Source organism: Cannabis sativa, chromosome 2, assembly GCF_029168945.1.
Source record: "Cannabis sativa cultivar Pink pepper isolate KNU-18-1 chromosome 2, ASM2916894v1, whole genome shotgun sequence".
NCBI classification, from domain to species: domain Eukaryota; kingdom Viridiplantae; phylum Streptophyta; class Magnoliopsida; order Rosales; family Cannabaceae; genus Cannabis; species Cannabis sativa.
In genome coordinates, this window is record NC_083602.1 from 88,983,516 (window position 1) to 89,006,451 (window position 22,936).

General features: G+C 33.3%; 4 protein-coding genes across 6 annotated transcripts; 1 reads left to right on the forward strand and 3 right to left on the reverse strand.

Annotated features, from left to right (window-relative positions):
• Window positions 1-3,077: 3,077 nt before the first annotated feature.
• LOC115719682 (mitogen-activated protein kinase 3) lies at window positions 3,078-5,793 on the forward strand. The gene is made up of 6 exons (XM_030648814.2): window positions 3,078-3,451; window positions 3,534-3,663; window positions 4,007-4,144; window positions 4,246-4,578; window positions 4,854-5,037; window positions 5,167-5,793. Exons 1-6 carry the CDS (start codon window positions 3,249-3,251, stop codon window positions 5,334-5,336), a joined length of 1,158 nt encoding a protein of 385 aa, XP_030504674.1. The 5' UTR covers window positions 3,078-3,248; the 3' UTR covers window positions 5,337-5,793.
• A 2,623-nt stretch (window positions 5,794-8,416) lies between these two features.
• LOC115719025 (uncharacterized) lies at window positions 8,417-14,616 on the reverse strand. Its single transcript, XM_030647899.2, has 11 exons — window positions 14,319-14,616; window positions 14,058-14,219; window positions 13,719-13,969; window positions 13,550-13,635; window positions 13,308-13,471; window positions 13,006-13,148; window positions 12,567-12,827; window positions 9,565-12,425; window positions 9,338-9,446; window positions 9,146-9,226; window positions 8,417-8,728 (listed from the first exon to the last, which is right to left on the reverse strand). The coding sequence occupies exons 1-11, from the start codon at window positions 14,458-14,460 to the stop codon at window positions 8,660-8,662; spliced, it is 4,329 nt and encodes a 1,442-aa protein (XP_030503759.2). The 5' UTR covers window positions 14,461-14,616; the 3' UTR covers window positions 8,417-8,659.
• Window positions 14,617-16,908: 2,292 nt separating this feature from the next.
• Window positions 16,909-21,251, reverse strand: LOC115719026 (uncharacterized). 3 transcript variants are annotated; one of them, XM_061110980.1, is made up of 7 exons: window positions 21,033-21,249; window positions 20,785-20,927; window positions 20,339-20,599; window positions 18,766-20,229; window positions 17,807-18,582; window positions 17,617-17,692; window positions 16,909-17,527 (listed from the first exon to the last, which is right to left on the reverse strand). In XM_061110980.1, exons 4-7 carry the CDS (start codon window positions 20,212-20,214, stop codon window positions 17,459-17,461), a joined length of 2,370 nt encoding a protein of 789 aa, XP_060966963.1. In that variant the 5' UTR covers window positions 20,215-20,229; window positions 20,339-20,599; window positions 20,785-20,927; window positions 21,033-21,249; the 3' UTR covers window positions 16,909-17,458. The 3 variants fall into 3 exon arrangements, with proteins under 3 accessions (XP_060966963.1, XP_030503761.2, XP_030503762.2); XM_030647901.2 differs by having other exon boundaries at window positions 17,807-20,232; window positions 21,033-21,251; XM_030647902.2 differs by having other exon boundaries at window positions 17,807-20,229.
• LOC133028958 (uncharacterized) lies at window positions 20,333-22,236 on the reverse strand. Its single transcript, XM_061109688.1, has 7 exons — window positions 22,065-22,236; window positions 21,807-21,977; window positions 21,499-21,716; window positions 21,274-21,375; window positions 21,033-21,189; window positions 20,785-20,927; window positions 20,333-20,599 (listed from the first exon to the last, which is right to left on the reverse strand). The coding sequence occupies exons 1-7, from the start codon at window positions 22,234-22,236 to the stop codon at window positions 20,333-20,335; spliced, it is 1,230 nt and encodes a 409-aa protein (XP_060965671.1).
• Between the last annotated feature and the right edge of the window lie 700 nt (window positions 22,237-22,936).

Here is a 22,936-nt window from a genome sequence, read left to right on the forward strand (position 1 = left end):
TCGATGAAAAAGTAATAATATTCACTTATATATAAAAACTATATATGTCATTTTTGGAAAATTTATATTATAAACATAAACTAATACATTATCAACACGAAGGACAATACAAGAACAATATAAAAAATAATTGATAGAGGAAGAGTGAGAAGATCGATGGAAGAGTGAATGATAAAAAATAATTAGGTTAAATATAAACATAAACTAATACATTATCAAGAACAATACAAGAACAATATAAAAAATAATTAATAGAGGAAGAGTGAGAAGAAGAGACTAATACATTATCAACACGAAGGAGAATACAAGAACAATATAAAAAAATAATTGATAGAGGAAGAGTGAGAAGAAGAGATGGAAGAGTGAATGATAAAAAATAATTAGGTTAAATATAAGCTAATACATTATCAACGAAAATAAGAAGAGGAGATGGGAAGTGAATTATTAAAAATAATTGGGTTTAAATGATATTGGTGTATATATAGATAGATATTTTAGTTTTTCTAAATTATATATTTAATTATATTATTATTTAAAAAATCTATACAAATAATTAGTTAGAATATGTAGAATACGATTATTTTTAATGAATAATATGTATAATATAAATAACATAATTATTTAATATGTAAGTTAATTGTAAATATTATTTAATTTTATGGATTTAATTATTGGGTTTAGTTTTTGAAATTGGAATGAAGCCGTGTAATTTGTTAGAGAGATATTTGAATGAATAAAAAAATTTCAAAAATTGTTTGTTAGAGAGATATGTGGGTAAGATTTTTTTTTTTTAATTTTGAAAAAGATTGTTTAATTTTTTGGGTTTAATTATTGGGTTTATTTATTTGTTAACGTTTAACGTTAACAGTCTCTTAAGTTAATTGTGTAAGGCTAAATAAAAAAAGAATCGTTAAACCAAGAATCGTTAAACCAAGAATTGCCGTTAGATAGGCACGTTTAAATTGATCTTATCACTTTTAATGGGATAGAAACTCTCAAAGTATATAAATTTAATGTACTAATATCAATTATCCTTTTTTTCTGAATTTTCTCTTAATCATGTTCGCTGCATTACAAATTTAACCGTATATGGTTTAGTTAAATATGCTTCTCGAGTGATACTAATTCTTTGGTGTACCCCTATTGTTGTACATTATCTTTTCCATTAATTAATGATAGCTTAATTTCTCACCAAAAAAAAAATATATATTTTCTTTTAATACTTTGGTAAACAAGTAAATTTATCATATTCTAATATTCTTTGCTAGTAATGTAAGTGTTCCCATTTATCTCAAAAAAAAAAAAAAAAAATTCTTTTAGTACTTTGGTAAACAAGTAAATTTATCATATTCTAATATTCTTTGCTAGTAATGTAAGTGTTCCCATTTATCTCAAAAAAAAAATAAAAAATATTTCTTTTAGTACTTTGGTAAACAAGTAAATTTATCATATTCTAATATTCTTTGCTAGTAATGTAAGTGTTCCCATGATGTAAGTCACATACTAAACTTTAAAGCATTTAAAGATATATGATTATCTCTTACACCTAACTAAACGTTAATAGTTGACAAGAAGGACCGTTGAATAATTGAAACAGATCACCACCGTTCATCCATGGCGGCTATAATCTCAGCCATCGGATCTCAAACGCGTTCTTCAATTACCTCTCGTGCGTTTTTTCTTAAAAGCTTCCTCTCCCTTTTACTCCCACTCCCAACCCAAAAAGGAAATAAAATAAAGGAATATCATTTTCAACTCAATATTTTATAAAAATTATTTGTTGGACATTTTATTTAATTAAATTATAAGTTTGATTTTATATTTTTTAAAATAATACAAAATAATATTATGAATTACTTTTTATCAAAATAAAATTTAATATTAGCTTAATTTAAAGTTATTATGACAAAATTATACGAGTTTGTACTAAAATTCAAGTTAGTTATATTAAAAAAAAATTAAAAATTGAGCTCAATGTATTATTTTATACTATTTTATAAAATACAGTATCTAGTTTATTATTTTACAAACTAGATAATTTAATCTGTAATTTTTACAAAAACACAAGTTTAAAATTACTCTCATTAGCTTCTCTACTATATTTTTCAAAATATCTCACCAATATTTTTTTTATTTTACCTCATATTTTTATATTTATACCATAAATTAGAATCTTTATTTATTTTTCTCTCTGTATCATCATTTATAATATATTTTACTTATATAAACATAAAGAAATGAAAAAAATAGAAAAAGAAGAGAGAGAAAAATTATTAAAATATTGTTTGAAGAATTAATAGTAAGCATAGAAATTTTGAGTGTTCACTTGATGGAGCGCAATTTTAACAAAAATTCTTCATTTTTTACATTTTGAGCTATTTTGGAGATATTATTGCATGATATTAACCATTTATTATTCTACCTTTCAAAAAAAAAAAAAAAACCTTTATTATTCCACCAAAAAAAATCATTATTAAATAAAGCCTAATTATGATTTTTGTCTCCTGAATTTGGCATGTACCAAATCATATTCCCTACTTTTAAGGTCGTTAAAAATGCCCCCTGAACTATTGAAATTGTTTGATTTAATGACATTTGTCTAATTTCATTCAAATTTACTATTTCAGTGATTGTTTATGTACTAAACTACGCTCCCCAGACTTTGATATCTAACAAGTTATGTCCCTCGAATTTTGACAGGTACTAAATTATACCCCTGAACTTTCATCCATATTACACTTTTTTACTAAAATTGGAAAAAAATTCTTAAATCCAACAATCTCAATAGTTCAGAAGGCATTTTCAACGATCTTAAAAGTTCAGGGGCATAAATCCTAATTAGCCTTAAATAAATAATAATAATCGAATTTTTTTTTTCACTTTAAATTAATATATATATATATATATATTTTTGTAATTTTAGAGAAATTTACACAGCAATCTAATCAAGCAACACAACTAAAATTTACATAACAACTCACTTTAAAGATAACCCACATCATAAATTTAAAAGAAAAAAAATTAAAAAAATATATTCCTCATAATAATAATAATAATAATAATAATAATAATAAGAAATATTTTTGTTTGATTGAAATTTGGTTTAAAAGTCTTGTCTTTGGAAAATCTTCAATACTCATTCGGTTTCGATTTCAGTGTTTCAATCTCAAGTCTCTGAAGACTTTCTAGAGAGAGAAAGAGAAACTAGAGAGAGAAAGAGAAAGAGAAGAGAAAAGAGAAACTTCAATATGGTTGATGCCACTCATAACAATCTTCCCGGTGCCGCCGCTCCCGGAGCCGGAGGAGGACCTCAGTACACGGATTTTCCCGCGATTCCTTCCCATGGAGGTCAGTACATTCAGTACAACATATTTGGCAACTTGTTCGAGATTACAACCAAGTATCGACCTCCGATTATGCCTATTGGTAGAGGAGCTTATGGTATCGTTTGGTAAGTATTTCAATCGTTGACTTTCGATTTTGATTCGCTACTTTTTCGGATCGATGATATTGTTTTTGTTTTTGAATTACAGCTCGGTTTTGAATTCGGAGACGAATGAGATGGTTGCTATGAAGAAAATTGCTAACGCCTTTGATAATCATATGGATGCCAAACGCACGCTTCGGGAGATTAAGCTTCTTCGTCATTTGGATCACGAAAATGTCAGTAACATTATTATCTGTTGAATATTTATATATAAAAATTGTAATCTTTTGTTTTGTGTGCCTAATTTTCTGTTTTTGGTGATTCAATTTGTCTCTTCTCAGTATTTGTTTATTGATGATTTGGGTAAATTAGGTCTTTACCAATTTACATTGACTCTGTACAAAATGAATTTATAAATGGAAATTTTGACATAAATAAAAGAAGTCATACATAAAGCTGTGTTATGTTTTTCTTTTTCATTAATTGGAATATCTATTCTATACAATATAGGGTACATAAAAGTCAAGGTTTTGTTTTGTTGATTATATATAAATGGTATGAATGTTTATGCTACTACAGATTGTAGCTATAAGGGATGTGATTCCACCACCTTTGCGGCGAGAATTTACTGATGTCTACATTGCTACTGAGCTCATGGACACTGATCTTCACCAAATTATTCGTTCAAATCAAGGTTTATCAGAGGAGCATTGTCAGGTAAAAAAACTAGTCTTTGTTTATTGACTTCATGGCCAACTTAATTCTAACTTTTCAAGGCTTGATGCTGACATTTTTTTCTTTTCTTAATTGTTATGCAGTACTTCTTGTATCAGATTCTTCGAGGGTTGAAGTACATACATTCTGCTAATGTTATACACAGGGATTTAAAACCCAGCAACCTTTTGCTTAATGCGAATTGTGATCTTAAAATATGTGATTTTGGTCTTGCTCGTCCCACCGCGGAAAATGAGTATATGACTGAGTATGTTGTCACCAGATGGTACAGGGCTCCTGAGTTGTTGTTGAACTCTTCAGATTATACTGCTTCAATAGATGTGTGGTCTGTTGGTTGCATTTTTATGGAGCTTATGAATAGGAAGCCTTTGTTTCCAGGCAAAGATCATGTTCATCAGATGCGCTTATTGACAGAGGTAAGGACAAATATACACAAAACAATTTCTTTCAGAAGTGAAGTCTCATCTTATTTTACTTGTACTGTAGATTCTAATACCAAATTTCAACTATTGAGACCTTTTCCATCTTTGCCAATTTTTCTTCATTTAATGCTAAAAGAACTTTTGGAACTGTGGAATGATTTCCCAATTAGATACAGCTTTCCTTTGTTTATTTTTACCATCTAAGTTCTTGCGTGTTATATTATACGTTTAATGAAGTAATTACTTATGCATTATTCTGTGTTTCTTAGCTGCTAGGCACACCAACAGAGTCAGATCTCGGTTTCATTCGAAATGAAGATGCTAAAAGATACATACGGCAACTCCCTTCGTTCCCTCGCCAACAATTAGGCAGGGCTTTCCCACATGTTCATCCACTGGCCATAGACCTCATTGAGAAAATGTTGACATTTGATCCAAATAGAAGAATTACTGGTAAATTTTCATACTCAATACTTGACATTTCGAATAGCAATACAAAAAATGAAAATCCTGTCTTTGCATTCTCCTTTGATTCAGATATCAGTGCCTAACTAACTTGGGGGAACTTTTGTGTATTAACAGTTGAAGAAGCTTTAGCTCATCCCTATTTGACAAGACTCCATGATGTTGCTGATGAACCAGTGTGCTCAAATCCTTTCTCTTTCGAATTCGAACAACAACCTTTGACAGAAGAACAAATGAAAGATATGATCTACCAGGAGGCTATAGCACTCAATCCTCAGTATGCTTAATAATAATAATAATATATGAAGAATGCCATTTCCTTTGCTTATTATAAGGAGGAGGGTCTATATAATATGCTTAATTTGCCACTCATGCGAGTCTCTTTTTATTTATTAATTTAATTTTGTTAAATATTAAGAAATATGATACAATACAACTGTGTATCTGTATCCTTGTTGTAGTGTTTTGATTCATTAGGTGGCTATTTCTTTATGATTGTCAAAGAAGAAGAAGAAGAAAGAAGAATTATAGGTCATTTTTTCTTTGACCTGTGATAAGGATAGTCAACGCCTTACTAATCGTTGATCTGATCGAACCACTATTTGTAGATGTAATATCTTTTAGTTGTATTTTTTGTTTTTTAAAATTTTATTGTATTTTATGTATTTTTATGTATGGATTGATTGATGTACTGAAAAATTGTTGTTGTGCATATGATAAAATGAAGAAAGAAAATTGCTTCTTCTTTTATTTATTTGTTTATTTGAATTAAGTCCTTAAATTTTTTTATTTTCTAACATTTAAGTTTTTTTTATAGTAGTTAAACATTTTATATATATTTTTCAATTGAGGGTATTATTTTTAAGTAAATGTTTTTGTGAATAAAACTCTTCTGGTTGTATATTATTATTATTATTATTATTATTATTATTATTAATGACTTTAATCTGTTAATTAAACTCCTGAAGTCTTTATATAAGACATGAACTAAAATTAAATATATACTTATATATTATTTCATGAAGCAATTACATAATAAAATTAAGGATCACCAACCAACCATATATTCTATACATTAAATACATGGAAAAATGACCCAAATTATTGATGTTACTAACACAGATTTTAAAACATACAAATAAGGTTATGTTTTAAAGATTTTCACATTAATTAAAGAAAAAGAAATATTTAATTGGATTGGATTGAATTAGAAGAATTCTCGAGTCAAATTTAGGCCTCATTTCCGAGGACCACCTTTGGGACATGGATGGCTCTACCCGAATTAGGTATGCCCTCGTAAAATTCTCCGTTGAAGGTTGGGTTATTAACCGGTTTTCCGATGCAATCTTCAAGATGTTTTTTTCCTTGGTTGTTGCAAAATTCCAAAGTTCTTGCATTAGAAACTCCAATGAATTGGACACACACTAAGAGGATCATCATAAACCCAACCATCATAACATTTTTGTTATTATTGGACTTGTACAAACGTTCGATTCCCATCTTGTTCTTTGAATTAATTAATACAAAATTATTGTTGTGTTTATGTATAATGGTAATAATTGAGAAGATCAATAACACAATGTGATTATATATTGTTTTGTATATTTCAAGAATAGGGGTTTGTTCTAACTGAATGAGCAATAGCATGCTTATCAGTTGTATATTTCCAGCTAAGAAAGATGTAAGAGATTTAAACAGTTGATAATGATATGATCGAATAGGCTAGCTAGTAATAATAGAAAATAGAAATGTATAGTTGGAAGGATAAGGGACATAATTGGAAACCATGATATCACACAATGTAAAAACTCAAATAATATAGAAGATCATGATATATAGTTGTGGTTTATAACAATTAGCTAAGTTCTCAACTTGTTAATACTTGATTAGGAGTATTAATTACAATTTTTGAAAATACATGTCGAGATTTTTTTATGGTAATATTTATTATAGTTATACTGTTAATTTTATAAATTCTAAAAAATTCTGAATAATTTGCCATGCTGAAAATAAATTTAAATTTTTTTTGAAACGCGAATAGTATATTGAAATATTAAAAACTCTATTGTCGATCTAGTAAACTACTCGAAAATTTACAGGGTTAGTATTATAACTAAAACAAACATTACTCTGAAAAACATATTCGGACAAGTGTTTTTATATAAGGAGATTAAGAAAGAGGTTGAAATTAGGGTTGAACATCAGGCGGGTTTACCAAATTTCGGGTTCACGAGTTTCGGGTTCACAGGTTTCGAGTTCAAAAAAATGAAATCAAACACAGACCCAAATAGGGCACGGGTTGGCAGGTTTCAATTGGCCGAGTTGACCCAGTCAACTTGGTCAACTTTTTTAAAAAAATTAATTTTTTATTCAAATAATTATTTCTTTTATTTATTTATTTATTAAATTAATCATATATAATACAACAATTTTAAGGTTTTTTATTATTAATTCTTTTTATTTTTTAATTAATATATATAAAATGTAATAAAAAAATAAAATATATATATATAATATATTAAATATGCAAGTTGGCAGACGAGTTCGGGTTCATCCCGAAACTCGATACTCCTAAGAACTCAACCTGGAAACTGCCCGAAGCGTACCGGGTTGAACCCAACCCGTCCGAACATTTTTTTTTTGCAGGTTCACCGGTTTGAGTTCGAGCGGGTTACTTTGGTTCAGGTCGAACCCGCTCGAAATGTTCAGTACTAGTTGAAATACCAAATCTTCTCCACATCTAATCCCAAAAAGAAAAAAAAGAGAAAGGCAAAAAGCTAAGAGACACCTCAAGTACCAACGTGATATACTGCTATTGGTACATTTTAATATCAAGTCCTATACAAATAAAATAAATAATATGGAAACTGATTACCAATTATAAAGTAACACATTTGAATGAAATGCAATGTGGCTACAATTGCTACCTTTGAATGAAGTTTAAACCATTTTGAAAAACAAATATGGGTATAGGCCAAAAGGACTAAAAGAAATTTCCACAAAGCAAAGGAAAATATGGACCATTTGGAATAGGCCTTTGAAATTTCCACTTGACCAAAAAGAAATGTGGACTGAAGATTTAGACTCACTCTGTGTTGTGTATACATTTGTCCACATTTCAGATATTTTATTTTCCATTAAGTTCATAAAAGTTATGAAATGATTTAGTACAATTTAATATTATTAAATTAAGATGCCACCTCATTCGCCTTGACAAATTACCAAGTTTTAGATAGTGAAGAAAATCAAAAATTGATTGCTAAAAAAATAAATGCCACTATCAAATCAAGACAGAAAAGCCAAATTAAACCTTGATTGCAAAACCAGTATTTAACCCTATGGGCCATGAAATGAATCCCAGTCAAAGTAGACCAAAGTCAATAAATTATTATTGTTAAGGGTAACAGTTAGTCTATGAAAACAATACTACGTTTACACTAAAAAAAAGGTATGTGGGGACAATTATATAATTTGCATTTGCCCAAAATTAGTTAGGATCATATTCATAAGACCCAAAAATATTCAAGAAGCTCAAGGCCTAAGGGCCAAAAAAAAAAAACAATCAAGGTTAGCAATTAAAAAAAAACAATCAGAAAAACCTGAGTCTGAGTTAAGAATTCGTGTTGGTATATTTTGTACAATCGTAAGGTCCAATTTCTTGATTCTGTTTCCGCTTGACCTGTTGAATAAAATACATAATTATACATAAAATATATCAATAAATATGTAAATGATAATCACAAATGATTTTTTAATCAATGGCTTTTTTCCCAGATGTTAAATATCAACTATAATTTTCTCCTTAGTCACATACTCATACGACTATAAGGTAAGATTATATCTCTTATAGGCTCAGCCAGCTACCATTTTAAGATATATTATTCCCTGTTTTTACAAAGAATAATCAAAACTAAACCAAGGTGTATAATGACTTGAAAAGAAAAAGAAGGCCTTACCAATTATTTCTTTAAAACATTATTCTAAGGATCAAGTTCTTATAACAAAACTATAATCCTGACAGCCTATCTTATCTTCCTAATATTTCAGTTTTATTTATTTCTTTTGTTATAGCTTAAAGGTCTGAGTAGAGTCATACCGGAGACCATGGACCTGGTTCGCGTTGAGGCTTTTCTTCTGGTGAATTTTGAACAGCACCACTTTTCATGGTTAAAATTTCCTGCAGAGATATATATGGATACAGTCAACAATTTCCAACTTAAACAAGTAACTTTAACGTAAGATAATTTATGAATACCAACAACAAAAAAAAGAACTAAAGCTGTCTTACCTCTCCAGCAGCTTCAAATGCAGCTAACCATTCATCTGAAAATGGAGTCGCATTCGGGGGAGGTTTTATAACAAGAACATCCTGTTTTTTATTAATGCCAGATTCTTTGCTGCAACCACAGACACAACATTTATGCTTCTCAGAATTTACATATTTTATACAGTTAAAAAAGAAACTGTGTAAATGACATAGAATAAACAAACAAAATGAGCACTGAAGATACTTACTGTTCTTCTGTGACACCCTCATCTTGAGGAACACTAGTTGAGGAAACTTCTTCAATTTGATTAACTGGATTTTGAAGCTCGCGGTTACCATCTTGTTCCTCGATTACGTGATTACCTCCCTCAGATTCCTTAAACGTTTGATCTGCATCTTTAAGCGAAGATAAGCTGAAACTTCCATCATGAAGTGTGACTCTGGTGTTGGACTCATTCTCCAATGTGTGAGGCTCATCCACAGAGTGACTATCGTCAAATGACGAGGTAGGAACCTCTGTACTCTCTTTTTCATCGTTGCATATTACTTTGGTTTCAAAGAGGTAAGGTGTGATCTGCTTAGCTTGATCACCCTGATCATTGTCATCATTTTCACCTTCCAGCCTATACATTTGAACCATGGAAGAATTTTCATCACAAGGACAGAGCTCATCTACAGGTTGTGAGTCAAAATTACAGTGAGAACTTTCAGCAGAGAAATCGTTTTTAATTTCTACATCAACATGCTGAACTTTATTTTTGGAAGAATATTCACTTTCGACTTGCACTGCAAAACTTGGTTCACATGTAACACAGGGATTTTCTAATTCACTGTCAGCAAGGGGTCCAACTTTTTGACAAGTGACAATAACATCCTCATCAACCACTGCTGATAGATCACCTTCATCCATATTACCCAAATCTACATAAGTAGATTGATCACGGAACCCAACTTCATGCTGAGTATGGGAATTAAGATTACAGTTAGCAACCACTGGTTTGATGATGTCTTCCACTAAGACTGATGGACTATCCTCTAAAATGTGGCACTGCACAGATGCATCTGCATTAGATTCACAGTCTAGCATAGAGTCTGGCATCGAAGAAGTTCTAGGACTTCTCAACTCAGTTTGAGATGCATCAGTAACTTCTGTTTCATCAGACTGAAGAACATTTTCCTGCTCTAACTCTTCAGGAAAAATGCTTTCTTCACCTGATAAGGAACCATCTACCTGCAAAGTGTCTTCTCCGGTAAGGGGAGACTTTGGAAACTCTACAAATTCTGGTATTTCGATTACATTCTCAATAACCACCTTGTGATCATTATTTGCAGAAATGCTTATACTGCTGTTGTTGTTTCTATCTGTTCTGTTGCCTGATTGCATAACTCCATCTTCGACATTTGATTGCTTCCTCGGTTCACCAATGGCAGTAGAATCCTCAGTTCCATAATCTGTGAGCCTAAGAGGAGGAGAATTTTCAAGTTCAGCCGTATTATAATCTTGGACCTTTGAACTGTTATCTGCAGCATTGTCCCATGGCATCTGACTATCACTAGAAATTGGATAAGGTCCAGCTTCTTCCGCAAATGGTTTATCAAGCTCTTTTTCCTGCTCTTCAAATCCAATGTGAGAAAAAGCAGGAGAATTTTCAATTCCAGCTGTATTATAGCCTTGAACCTTTGAAGTGATATCTGCAGCATTATCCTGCAGCATCTGACTATCACTAACAATGGGAAGAGCTATATAGTTTAAGGAATTCATCATTTCAGTTTGCTTTCCATATGGTTCGACAATATCGCCCTTTTGGGATTTAAGCTCTGGGAAGACATCATGATCCTCTTTTTCTAGCTCAATATACCTAAAATGTGGAAAAACATGAGACTTTTCCGTTTCAGCCACATCATAGTCCTCAACATGTGAACTAATGTCTGCTGCATCATCTTGTAGCATCTGGTTGTCGCTGAAAAATGGGCCACTATGCATTGTTTCAGTTTGTTCCTCAAATGTTTCATTAGCAGGATAATTTTCAATTCCAACTGTATTAGAGCCTTGGACCTCTGAAGTGATATCTGCAGCATTGTCCTGCAGCATCTGGCTATCACTAACAACTGGAGAAGCCATACACTTTAAGGAATTCATCATTTCAGTTTGTTTTCCATATGGTTCGTCGATATCACCCTTTGGGGGGTTCAACTTTGGGCAGACATCATGATCCTCTTTTTCTAACTCAATAGATCTAGAATGCGGAAAATTGTGAGAATTTTCAGCTTCAGCCACATCATCATCCCCAACCTGTGAACTAATATCCGCTGCACTATCCTGTAGCATCTGGTTGTTGTTGGAAAATGGGCCACTTTCACCAGTAAGAGAATGCATCGTTTCACTTTGTTCCCCAAATGGTTCATCAGCTTTGCACACAGGGTTGACTTGCAAAACGACACCATGATCTTTAAGTGATGAATCAAAGGGTCTCTCTTCTACAAGTTGGTGGTCAGAAATATCACTTTTAAGAGAGGGACCAGTAACTTCAATTGCAGAGCTAGAATGGGTTTTGAGCTGTGGAATTTCCAGTTCACTACTTTTTTGGCTACTGTCTACTACCTTCGTGTCAATTTCATACTTATTCATCTCAGAGGATTCTTTCAGTAAGAGATTGGTATCATTCATCTGCAATTCTGCATCTTCTATGGAAAATTTTATTGCAGTGTTAGGTGATCCTGCTTTTCCAGGACACAGTTCGTCCACACCAACAAAACCATGTAACTCTTTCAGAGTTTTAATACACTTATAACTAGTATCATTGCATTGCTCTATGTTTTCCATCTGCCTATTAGTAGCTTGTGAGTTTGTTTCCACAACTCCATATAAAGCAGGATTAGCAGCAGCTAAAACTGGGGATCCAGAGCTTGAGCATGAGGCTTTACCATTTCTCGCAAGTGAACCGTCCCTAACTGTTCCAAGTAAACTTCTAGGAGCAAGTGGAGGCCTTAGTTCAGAAACTGGATTTGGTGAAGCACCAAATTTCCTCAAATTAGATATGTTAGACTCGAGAAGATTGCATGGTGGAGAAGTCATCTTTAGTGGACTCTGCATAGGGGGAAGTTTTGACTGCTACCCGGGAAAAAATGAAGAAAAAGAAAATATCAAGTCACACTCATAAAGTTCATTTGTAGTTTGTAATTCTAATACTAATTGAATTTTATAGAATTAAATTCTTGAATTTTATAGAATTAAATTCAAGTGACTAACCTGACCAAAGAATCCAATAGATGGAGATGGCATCCGCAAACCTGATGGTTTTGGTGCAGTTGGGAGTTGAGTAGGTTGCGTGTTAAGACCAGTACAGTAAGTATTTTTTGGGAGAGGGATTGCAGTTCTGGATCCTCCAATACGACTATTTGATCCAAGATCAGCAGGAAGAAGTGAAGTGCGGAAGGTCACATCTAAGTCATTGTTCACTTCAGTTTTCAAAGGATATTGTAAACTGGTAGAGCCTTTTACTGAGCTAGCCTGCCCAAGAAAATTGATGGCAATAAAAGAACCTTACTCTAGTCAATTTATAATGAACCCCTAAAAGAACTGATGTCCTTCAACTGCTGAGGTAACTGCTAAGTAGGATCTAAGCTCTAGCCTTAACATATTGCTTATTGAAAATATAATAAATCAAAATAAAATGAAAAATCCTCACCACATTTCTTTTAGCTTGTCCAAGAGAGGTCTTAGTAGTTATTGATTTTCCTGCAGGACCAACTTTTGAATTGTTTAATGCACTCTTGCTCTTTGTATTGCTTGAGGAGCCCTTAAGTGCAGAAGGTTTCTGAATATTTACTGCTGTATGAAATACCAAATTTGAACATAGAAAACCACATTCAAATGAGAGAGCAGATTTTCCCTCAAAAAAGAAAAAATGAGGGAGTAAATGCATTGGAGCATAGAATTCAAAAACCCACATTTTTATCAAAAATTTCAAAATGGTCATAATATGAGTACCCCGCAAAGTTGTCTGATTCCGTTTCGAATCGCTTGCACCAAGTGTAGAACTCTTTGATGTCTTAATGGACGCACAAGGATTTGTCTTTGGAGCTGGTAATCTAGAAACTTTTGAATCCTTTGCTGATGTTTTCGTTGTAATAAAATTTGCAGGCCTCTTCAGAGTATAAATAAGTCAAGGTCAAATGTTAATACAAAATTCAGATTAAAATTATAACTATAAAACATATTGTTAAGGATATGAAGATGAAGCCACAGGTCGTGGACAATCACTTCGCTTTGAGGCACTTGTATTGACATCATGGGCTGAAAGCACCTTCCGTTTAGCCTAATGATCATGACAGAAGAAAGTTAAAATCACCACCTTTTCCCCAATTGAAATGTGTCAAACTGGACCATTTTGAAACTAACCGCCAAAGGAGGACCATTTTTCCTAACAGGTGAATTATTCTTCGGTAAAAAGCTACTGCCACCATTTTTCCTATATTTTCCTGAAGTAGTGGGAGGCAATTCCGTGAATAAATTTTCTTCAATTGCCCTAAGATTCGATGAAGCAGCACCAGCACAGCTAGTGTCTTCTTCCCTGATTGTTGACAAAGTTTCCCCACTAAATTTGCTAACATTTCCACTAATAATAGATAACTCCACAGGATCAAGAACACCTTACAACATAAATAAACAAACAATCAACTTTTCCCCTCCAAATAACAAAAATGAACAAATCTAAACAATAAAGGACAAAGTCATTACCTTGTTCAGTAAAAAAAGCACGGTCCCAAGCTAAGCTCTTGCGTAAATTGAAAGCACCTCCCTTCTTCTTCCTTTTCATTTGTTGCGGTTCAAGACTAAGTTTCAATCCTTCTTCTTTGTTCTCTTTATCCCTAGAGAATGAAGAACGAGCCGTATCTTCTTCTACAACAACAATCAAATCAAATCAAACCAAATAGATTATGAATCAGAAACTAAAACTTCAATGTCTGCATAATTAAAACAAAAACAAAAAACCCTAACCAGTGGAAATGGGGAGTTGGAGAGGAGAACAGGTGAAAAAGGGAGAGGCGGTGGTATGAGAGTGAAGGGAGGTGTGTTGTTGGAGAAGGGAATCGTCTTCGGCTGCGATTTCGAGAAGCGAGAGATCTGAGTCGATTGGCATTGTCTTCTTCTTCTTCTTGTTCTCTCATGTAATAATCTGTATGTACTGTAATGAAAGTGTTTATATAGTGATTAGATTTTGAAAGAGTAGAGAGCGGGAATACAAAGAAATGGAGAATCGGAATCTGATCTAATCTAATCTAATCTAATCTAATCTAATCAATGGATTATTCTCAACTCAAAATTGAATTGTATTTGTATTAATAAATAGGGTAAATACTATTTTGGACCATCTGTTTTATAAAACTTACCAATTGGACCCTGTGTTTTATTAAATGACAAAATGGACCCTGTATTTTTTAAAATAGTACAAATAGGACCCTGAATTGATTTTTTGTCAAAATAAAGTTTAATTATAATCTGATCTAAAAGTGTTATGACAAAACTGTTTACATTTTTTGTATCTGTTCGTATTAAGCATTGTCTTCAAGTTTGTTGTATTAAAAAAAAAAAGTTGTCAAAAATTAAGTTCAGGGTCCTATTTTTACTATTTTAGAAAATACAAGGTCTATTTTGTCATTTAACAAAATACAGGGTCCAATCTGTAACTTTTGCAAAACATAGGGTCTAAAATAGTATTTACCCTAATAAATACAAAGACGTTTAACCCAAAAAAAAATACAAAGACGAGAATTGGTCACGTGCTTCGCTTGCCATCTCACTATACTACTATAACATTGCTATTAACAGCATGTGCCTCCCACATTTCTCGGTTATTAACTGTTAAGGAATTTCATTAATATAAGATTTGTCACATTTTTTTTAAAAAAAAATATTTTAATGATTGGCAACTCTTAAAGTTTCCCACTATGATCCCACACCACATTAAATTAATAATTTTTTTAGGTAAAAAATATTACTCATTGTCAGCTCTCTGTAAAATACTCGTTTGACGAGCACTTCCAAATATATCGTAAGCTAAACTCGTGCTGACGAATAACTAACCCGCAATGAATAGGGAAAGTATAGTAATGCTATAAATGACCCAGTATATTATCAGCAAAAGAACATTCTCTCGTGCTTCCAGACATCTTAAGTTCCGCATATTCTTGTTCAGTCAGAGGGGGTCGACTCCGTAAAAGATGAAATTAGTAAACAGAAATTCACTGAAATCAAATCTTTGTGAGATCGTCAATAGTGTACCAAAGGTTTCTTTAGAGTATACTAAATTATTATAGCTATCCTTCTTCTGAAACAGCAACGAAATTTCCCAATCAGTATCGAAACGAAGTGTTAGAGAATTTCTTTTTTCTTGTTGCGTATACATGTAGAATTTGTACTATTCAACTATTCAATAGTCTTTCTCAAATTCCTATATCATTACAATTCTTGCAATAACTGTAGTAGTGCTTGTAATATAATAATCTAAAGACAGAATTGGACCATAACGGAATTTCGGTCTATACCGGCACCATAATATCAGATTGGGGAGGAAGATTAGAATTAGAGATTGATAGAAAAGCAAGGATATGGGCTCGTGTGAGTAGGAAATAAAAAATATCTATTCTAGTTCTATTATCAGCTATGGGCTCAAATCTAAGAGAAATTTTAGAGAATGTAGCGCCTTGGTACTCGAACATTGGCTAACCTAAGGGTTCCTCTGCAAGATTCGTCCACGGAGGGTGAGCCAGGGCCTAAGATCAGGCCGAAAGGCGTAGTCGATGAACAACAAGTGAATATTCATGTACTACCCCAAAATAATGGAAAAAAATTGGATTCAATTGTCAACTGTTCCTATCGGAAATAGGATTGACTACAGATTCGAGCCATAACACATAGTTTCATAAAACCGTACGATTTTTCCAATCTAAATAAAGCAGATTTTACATGAAAAAAATTTGACTTAGCATGTTCTATTCGATACAGGTAAGAGAAGAGGAACCAGATTTACATGAAGAAGATTTAGCTTAACATGTTCTATTCGATACAGGTAAGAGAAGAGCGCGACTCGGTATTCTTAAAAAAAATAGAGAAATTCAGAACCAAGTCAAGATGATACGGATCAACTCCTGGTATAAAGAGACTAAATGAAATATGTTCTTTTTATACATATGTTTCCAAAACGAAATGAGAATTTAAGTAATTTTACTTTCAAAAAATCGATTTTTGTGGCTAAGTATTAAAAAATTTAAAGTTCATATATTTTGGCCGAGAATATCCCAATTTGTAATAACTTTTTCAAAAGAAAAAACCATATTTTTGCACAAAAAAAAAATATAAAAATCCTTAAAATTTATAATTTCTTAAAAAAAAAATCCTCCACTACATGTTTTAGTTTTATGTGATGAAAATTGAGAGAAAAATAAAAAAGTATTACTCATCTCATACCAAATGACTACTCAACCCAATTCAACTAATGTGGTTTCAAAATAAAAATTAAAGGTTGTATCATTGTAACCTCTGTTTTCTTATGTATTTGAATCTTAAGAACCCTATTTTGTACTTGGTCTGGTAAAATATTGTAAGAATTCTATAGTCAAAAAATTATACAAACGATGAGATTGACAAACAATTACAATAACATGACTCCCTTTTGCTTTTGCTTTGATTCAAGCTGAACTTGCAATGCACATAACAACTCATGAAGCATTAAACTAACAAACATCAAAGACAACACTTCCTAGCCAAAAACATCTATGAAAAACTTCACCCTCCAAATTCTAAGGTCCATTGCAAAAACTTCTCATACATTGGAAATAATCAACCTTCATATGAAATCACATCACACATGAGAAAGATACTTAAGCCTCTGGAGGCTTTCGGGTTGGATGGAAATTTCGATTTTTACTCAATTTGCTGGTGTGATTCTTCTTACCCTCTGGAGTACAAGAAACAAAGCTTTCCATGCAGACTCCAAATTCTAAGGTCCATTTCTCACTGACACTGAAAGGCTCGGCATTTTCTTCATCGCCATTATTGGTATCAGCAGTATTGTATCTTCTTTCAACGTAAACAATTGCTTGCCTTGTCAGCAAATGCAACAAATGCCATGATAAAAATCAGGAGTCATGACCACCCATTTCGTCTGGTGAATTTTGTACAGCATCACTTTTCATGGTTAAAATTTCCTGCAGAGAAATTTGAAAACAATCAACAATTTCCAACTTAGCCAAGTAACTTATTTATGAATACAAATAAAGTACTAAACCCGTCTTACCTCTCCGGCAGCTTCAAATGGAGGTTTTATAACAAGAACATCCTGTTTTGTATTAATGCCAGATTCTTTGCTGCAACTACAGACACAACATTTATGCATCTCAGAATTTTCATATTTATATAGATGAAGAAAAGGGAAACTCTGAAATGACATGAAATAAACAAACAAAATGAGCACTAAAGATACGTACTGTTCTTCTGTGGCATCCTCATCTTGAGGAACACTAGCTGAGGAAACTTCTTCAATTTGATTAACTGGATTTTGAAGCTCGCAGTTATCATCTTGTTCCTCGATTACGAGGTTACCTCCCTCAGATTCCTTAAACGTTTGAGCCATGTCTGTATGAAGTGGGACTCTGGTGTTGGACTCATTCTCCAATATTTGAGGCTCTTCCAGAGAGTGGCTATTGTCAAATGACAAAGTAGGAGCCTTTGTACTCTCTTCTTCATCATTACATATTTCTTTGGTTTCACATTGGTAAGGTGTGATCTGCTCAACTTGGTCACCCTTAGCATTGTCATCATTTTCACCTTCCAGCATATACATTTGAACCATGGAAGAAGAATTATCATCACAAGGACAAAGCTCATCTCCAGGCTGTGAATCAAAACTACAGTGAGAACTTTCAACAGATAAATTGTTTTTAACTTCTAAATCAACATGCTCGATTTTATTTTTTGACGAATGTTCACTTTTGACTTGCACTGCAAAACTTGGTTCACATGTAACATAGGTGTTCTCTACTTCACTGTTAGCAAAGGTTCCAACTTTTTGACAAGAGGCATTAACATCTTCAGCATCCACTGCTCCTGCTCGATCACCTTCCTCCATATTACCAAATTCTACAGAAGTAGATTGATCGTGGAACCCAACCTCATGTTGTGCGTGGGAATTCAGATCACAGTTAGCAACCATTGGTATGATGTCTTCCACTAATAATGATGATCTATCCTCCAAAAGGTGGCACTGCACGGATGCAGCTGCATTAGATTCACAGTCTAGCATAGAATTTGGCATTGAAGAAGTTCTAGGACTTCTCAACTCAGTTTGACACACATCAGTAACTTCTGTTTCATCAGATTGAAAAACATTTTCCAGCTTTAACTCTTCAGTAAAAATGGTTTTTTCACCTAATAAGGAACCATCTACCTGCAAAGTGTCTTCTCTGGTAAGATGAATTTGACCGTCTTGTTTTTCAATTACATTGTCAAAAACCATCTTGTGATCATTATTTGCAGAAATGCTTACACTGATATTGTTGTATCTATCTGTTCTGTTGCTTGATTGCATATCTCCCTCTTCCACTTTTAATTGCTTTCTCAGTTCACCAATGGCAGTAAAGTCCTCATTTCCATGCTCAAGTTCAGCCCTATTATAATCTTGGACCTTTGAACTGATATTTGCAGGGTTGTCCCATGACATCTCACTAGAAATTGGATAAGGTTCAGCTTCTTCTGCAACTGGTTTAACGAGCTCTTTTTCCTGCTCTTCAAATCCAATGTGAGAAAAAGCAGGAAAATTTTCAATTCCAGCTGCATTATAGCCTTGAACCTTTGAAGTGATATCTGCAGCATTATCCAGCAGCATCTGACTATCACTAACAATGGGAGTAGCTATATAGTTTAAGGAATTCATCATTTCAGTTTGCTTTCCATATGGTTCGTTGATATCGCCCTTTTGGGATTTAAGCTCTGGAGAGACATCATGATCCTCTTTTTCTAGCTCAATAGACCCAAAATGAGGATAAGCATGAGAATTTTCTGTTACAGCCACATCATAGTCCTCAACATGTGAACTATTATCTGCTGCATTATCTTGTAGCATCTGGTCGTCGCTGAAAAATGGGCCACTATGCATAGTTTCAGTTTGTTCCCCAAATGTTTCATTAGCTTTGCACACAGGATTGGCTTGCAAAATGACTTTATGATCTTTAAGTGATAAATCAAAGGGTCTCTCTTCTACAAGCTGGTGGTCAGAAATATCACTTTTAAGAGAGGGACCAGTAACTTCAATTGCAGAGCTAGAACGGGTTTTGAGCTGAGAAATTTCCAGTTCACTACTTTCTTGGCTACTGTCAATTACCTTTGCATCAATTTCACACTTACCCATCTGAGAGGTTTCTTTCAGTAAGAGATTGCCTTCATTCGTCTGCAATTCTGCATCTTCTATGGAAATTTTTATTGCAGTGGTAGGTGGTCCTGCTTGTCCAGGACACAGTTCATCCACACCAACAAAACCATCTAGCTCTTGTGAGTTTGATTCTACTCCATGTAAAGTGGGATTAGTAACTTTATAACTAGCATCATTGCATTGCACTATGTTTTCCATCTGCCTATTAGTAACTTGTGAGTTTGATTCCACTACTCCATGTAAAGTGGGATTAGAGGAAACTAAAACCGGGGATTCAGAGCTTGAGAATGAGGGCTTAACATTTCTTTCAAGTGAACAGTCCCTAACTTTTTCAAGTGAACTTCTAGAAGCAAGTGGAGGCCTTAGTTCAGAAACTGGATTTGCTGAAGAACCAGATTTCCTCAAATTAGAAATGTTAGACTCAGGGGGATTGCATGGTGGAGAAGTCATCTTTAGTGGACTCTGCATAGGGGATAGTTTTGACTGCTGCCAGTAAAGAAAAAATATATTATGACACAATCATGAAGTTTTTTTGTTCTTTGTAGTATTAATACTAATTAAATTTTATAGAGTTAAATTCAAGTGACTATACCTGAACAAAGAATCCAAGAGATGGAGATGGCTTCCGCAAACCTGATGGTTTTGGTGCTGTTGGGAGTTGAGTAGGTTGCTTGTTAAGACCAGTATGGTAAGTATTTTTGGGGAGAGTGTTTGCAGTTCTGGGTCCTCTAGTATGACTATTTGATACAAGAACAGCAGGAGGAAGTGAAGTATGGAAGCTCACATCTAAAGCATTGTTCACTTCAATTTTCAAAGGATGTTGTAAATTTATAGAACCCTTTACTGAGCTAGCCTGCCCAAGAAAATTGATGGCAATAAAAGAACCATACTCTAGTCAATTTAAGAAATTATAAATAATGAACCCCTAAAAGAACCTGATGTCCTTCAACTGTTAAGGTAACTATGATCTAAGCTCTAGCCTAAACACTTAGCTTATTGAAAATATAAGAAAATCAAAATAAAATGAAAAATTCTCACCACATTTCTTTTAGCTTGTCCAAGAGAGGTCTTAGTAGTTATTGATTTTCCTGCAGGACCAACTTTTGGACTGTTTAATGCACTCCTGCTCTTTGTATTGCTTGAGGAGCCCTTGAGTACAGAAGGTTTTTGAATATTTACTACTGTATGAATTACCAAATTGGAACATTAGATTATAAATCTACTCTAATAAACATAACAAAACAACATTTTTATCAATAATTTTAAAATGATCATAACAGGAGTACCTGGCAAAGTTGTCTGATTCCGTTTCGACTCGCTTGCACCAAGTGTAGAAATCTTGGATGTCTTAATGGACGCACGAGGATTTATCTTTGGAGCTGGTAACTTAGAAACTTTTGAATCCTTTGATGATGTTTTTGTTGTAATCAAACTCGCAGGCCTCTTCAGAGTATAAATAAGTCAAGGTCAAATGTTATACAAAATTCGAATTAAAATCAAGACAAACAACACTCTAAACTATGAAACATATTGTAAAGGATATGAAGATGAAGCCACAGGTCCAGGACAATCAGTTCGTTTTGAAGAACTTCTAATGACATCATGGGCTGAAACCACCTTCCGTTTAGCCTAATGATCATTACAAAAGAAAGTTAAAATCACCACCTTTTTTCCCAATTGAAATATGTCAAACTGGAGCAACTTAAAGCTTTACAAAAGAAAATTGAATACACTTCAATCTTTGAAACTAACCACCGAAGAAGGAGCACCATTTTTTCTAACCGGTGAATTATTCTTCGGCACCAAGCTACTGCCACCATTTTTCCTATATTTTCCCGAAGCAGTGGCAGGCAATTCCGTGAACAAATTTTCATCAATGTCCCTAAGATTGGATGAAGCAGCACCACTCGCGGAGCTTGTGTCTTCTTCCCGGATTGTTAACAAAGATAACTCCACAGGATTAAGAACACCTTACAACATAAATAAACAATCAAAAAACAAAATTGAACAAATCTAAAGAATAAGGTCAAAGTTCCCCATTTTAAAGAAAAAAAAAATACCTTCTTCAGTAAAGAAAGCACTATCCCAAGCTAAGCTCTTGCGTAAATTGTAACCACTTCCTTTTCCCTTCCTTTTGATTTGTTTCGGTTCCATTCCTTCTTCTTTGTTCTCTTTATTTACAGTACTATCGCTACACAATGAAGAACGACTCGTATCTTCTTCAATACCGTCTGTCACATACAACAACAATAAAATCAAATCAAATCAAATGGATAATCAATCAGAAGTAAAACTTCAAAGTAGATGAAAACCCTAACCTGTAGAAATGGGATTGGAAGTGGGGATTTGGAGAGGAGAGCAAATGAAAACGGGAGAAGTAGGAGTGTGATGATGGATGGAGTGGGTTTCGATTGCATTGGGGTTAAGGGGTTGTTGGAGAAGGGAATCATCTTCGGCTGCGAATTCGAAGAGCGAGAGATCTGAGTCCATTGATTCTGATTAGATATCTTCTTCTTGTTCGTTCTTCTTTTGAGAGTATTTTAAAAGAGTAGAGAGCGGGAATAGAAATGAGATCGAATCTGATTTTTTTTTTTTTTTCTTAATTTGAAATTGAATTGGAGAAAGACGTTATTTTCAAAATAAAAATAAATAATAATAATAATTGGTCACGTGCTTTGCTTGCTTCCCATGTCACTCTACTACTACTACAACTAATCGGCTAATTAATTTTTTTTTTTTGAAAAGAGAAAAGACCCATTTATCTAGGGTCCTTCCCATTATTTATTAATAAACCTCACTTATGGCGGAGGAAAACCTTGGTTACAGATAGCATCTAGGAAGCTTATAAAAATGTTTTCCATTCTCTACATAAGTCTAGAAAGGACAGATCCTCAAAATGTTTGGTTCTAAAGACCCAAGTAGCTGTCTAAAATTTAACTGTCTCCCACACAACCACTTCTGATTTGGCAGCTCCTTCAAAAATTCTGGCATTTCTTTCGAGCCACACGGCCCAAATTGTTGCTAATATCACAGTTTTCCAAAGCTTTGTTCTGCGTTTGCTGCCAGTTAACTTAGAAGCTATCATTTGTGGTACGGACCTTGGCATAACCCAAGCCAACTCGAACTCCTCTAGCACATGTCTCCATAAGCATCGAGTAAAATTACACTCCAGAAACAGATGTTCAACGTC

What these genes read in the sequence shown, in the direction of transcription:
- LOC115719682 (XM_030648814.2), top strand. Translation starts at nt 3,249, where the DNA reads ATGGTTGATGCCACTCATAACAATCTTCCCGGTGCCGCCGCTCCCGGA. An exon ending in GGAGCTTATGGTATCGTTTG is followed by an intron (nt 3,452 to 3,533) that starts GTAAGTATTTCA and finishes TTTGAATTACAG; the next exon opens with CTCGGTTTTGAATTCGGAGA. An exon ending in TCCAAATAGAAGAATTACTG is followed by an intron (nt 5,038 to 5,166) that starts GTAAATTTTCAT and finishes GTGTATTAACAG; the next exon opens with TTGAAGAAGCTTTAGCTCAT.
- LOC115719026 (XM_030647901.2), bottom strand. Translation starts at nt 20,214, where the DNA reads ATGCAGAGTCCACTAAAGATGACTTCTCCACCATGCAATCCCCCTGAG. An exon ending in GAGGATGCCACAGAAGAACA is followed by an intron (nt 17,693 to 17,806) that starts GTACGTATCTTT and finishes TTGTGTCTGTAG; the next exon opens with TTGCAGCAAAGAATCTGGCA. An exon ending in CATTTGAAGCTGCCGGAGAG is followed by an intron (nt 17,528 to 17,616) that starts GTAAGACGGGTT and finishes ATTTCTCTGCAG; the next exon opens with GAAATTTTAACCATGAAAAG.
- LOC115719025 (XM_030647899.2), bottom strand. Translation starts at nt 14,460, where the DNA reads ATGCCAATCGACTCAGATCTCTCGCTTCTCGAAATCGCAGCCGAAGAC. An exon ending in CGACCTGTGGCTTCATCTTC is followed by an intron (nt 13,472 to 13,549) that starts ATATCCTTAACA and finishes ACTTATTTATAC; the next exon opens with TCTGAAGAGGCCTGCAAATT. An exon ending in GAGGGTGTCACAGAAGAACA is followed by an intron (nt 9,447 to 9,564) that starts GTAAGTATCTTC and finishes CTGTGGTTGCAG; the next exon opens with CAAAGAATCTGGCATTAATA.
- LOC133028958 (XM_061109688.1), bottom strand. Translation starts at nt 22,236, where the DNA reads ATGGACTCAGATCTCTCGCTCTTCGAATTCGCAGCCGAAGATGATTCC. An exon ending in TTCCAATCCCATTTCTACAG is followed by an intron (nt 21,978 to 22,064) that starts GTTAGGGTTTTC and finishes TGTATGTGACAG; the next exon opens with ACGGTATTGAAGAAGATACG. An exon ending in ATGGTGCTCCTTCTTCGGTG is followed by an intron (nt 21,376 to 21,498) that starts GTTAGTTTCAAA and finishes AATGATCATTAG; the next exon opens with GCTAAACGGAAGGTGGTTTC.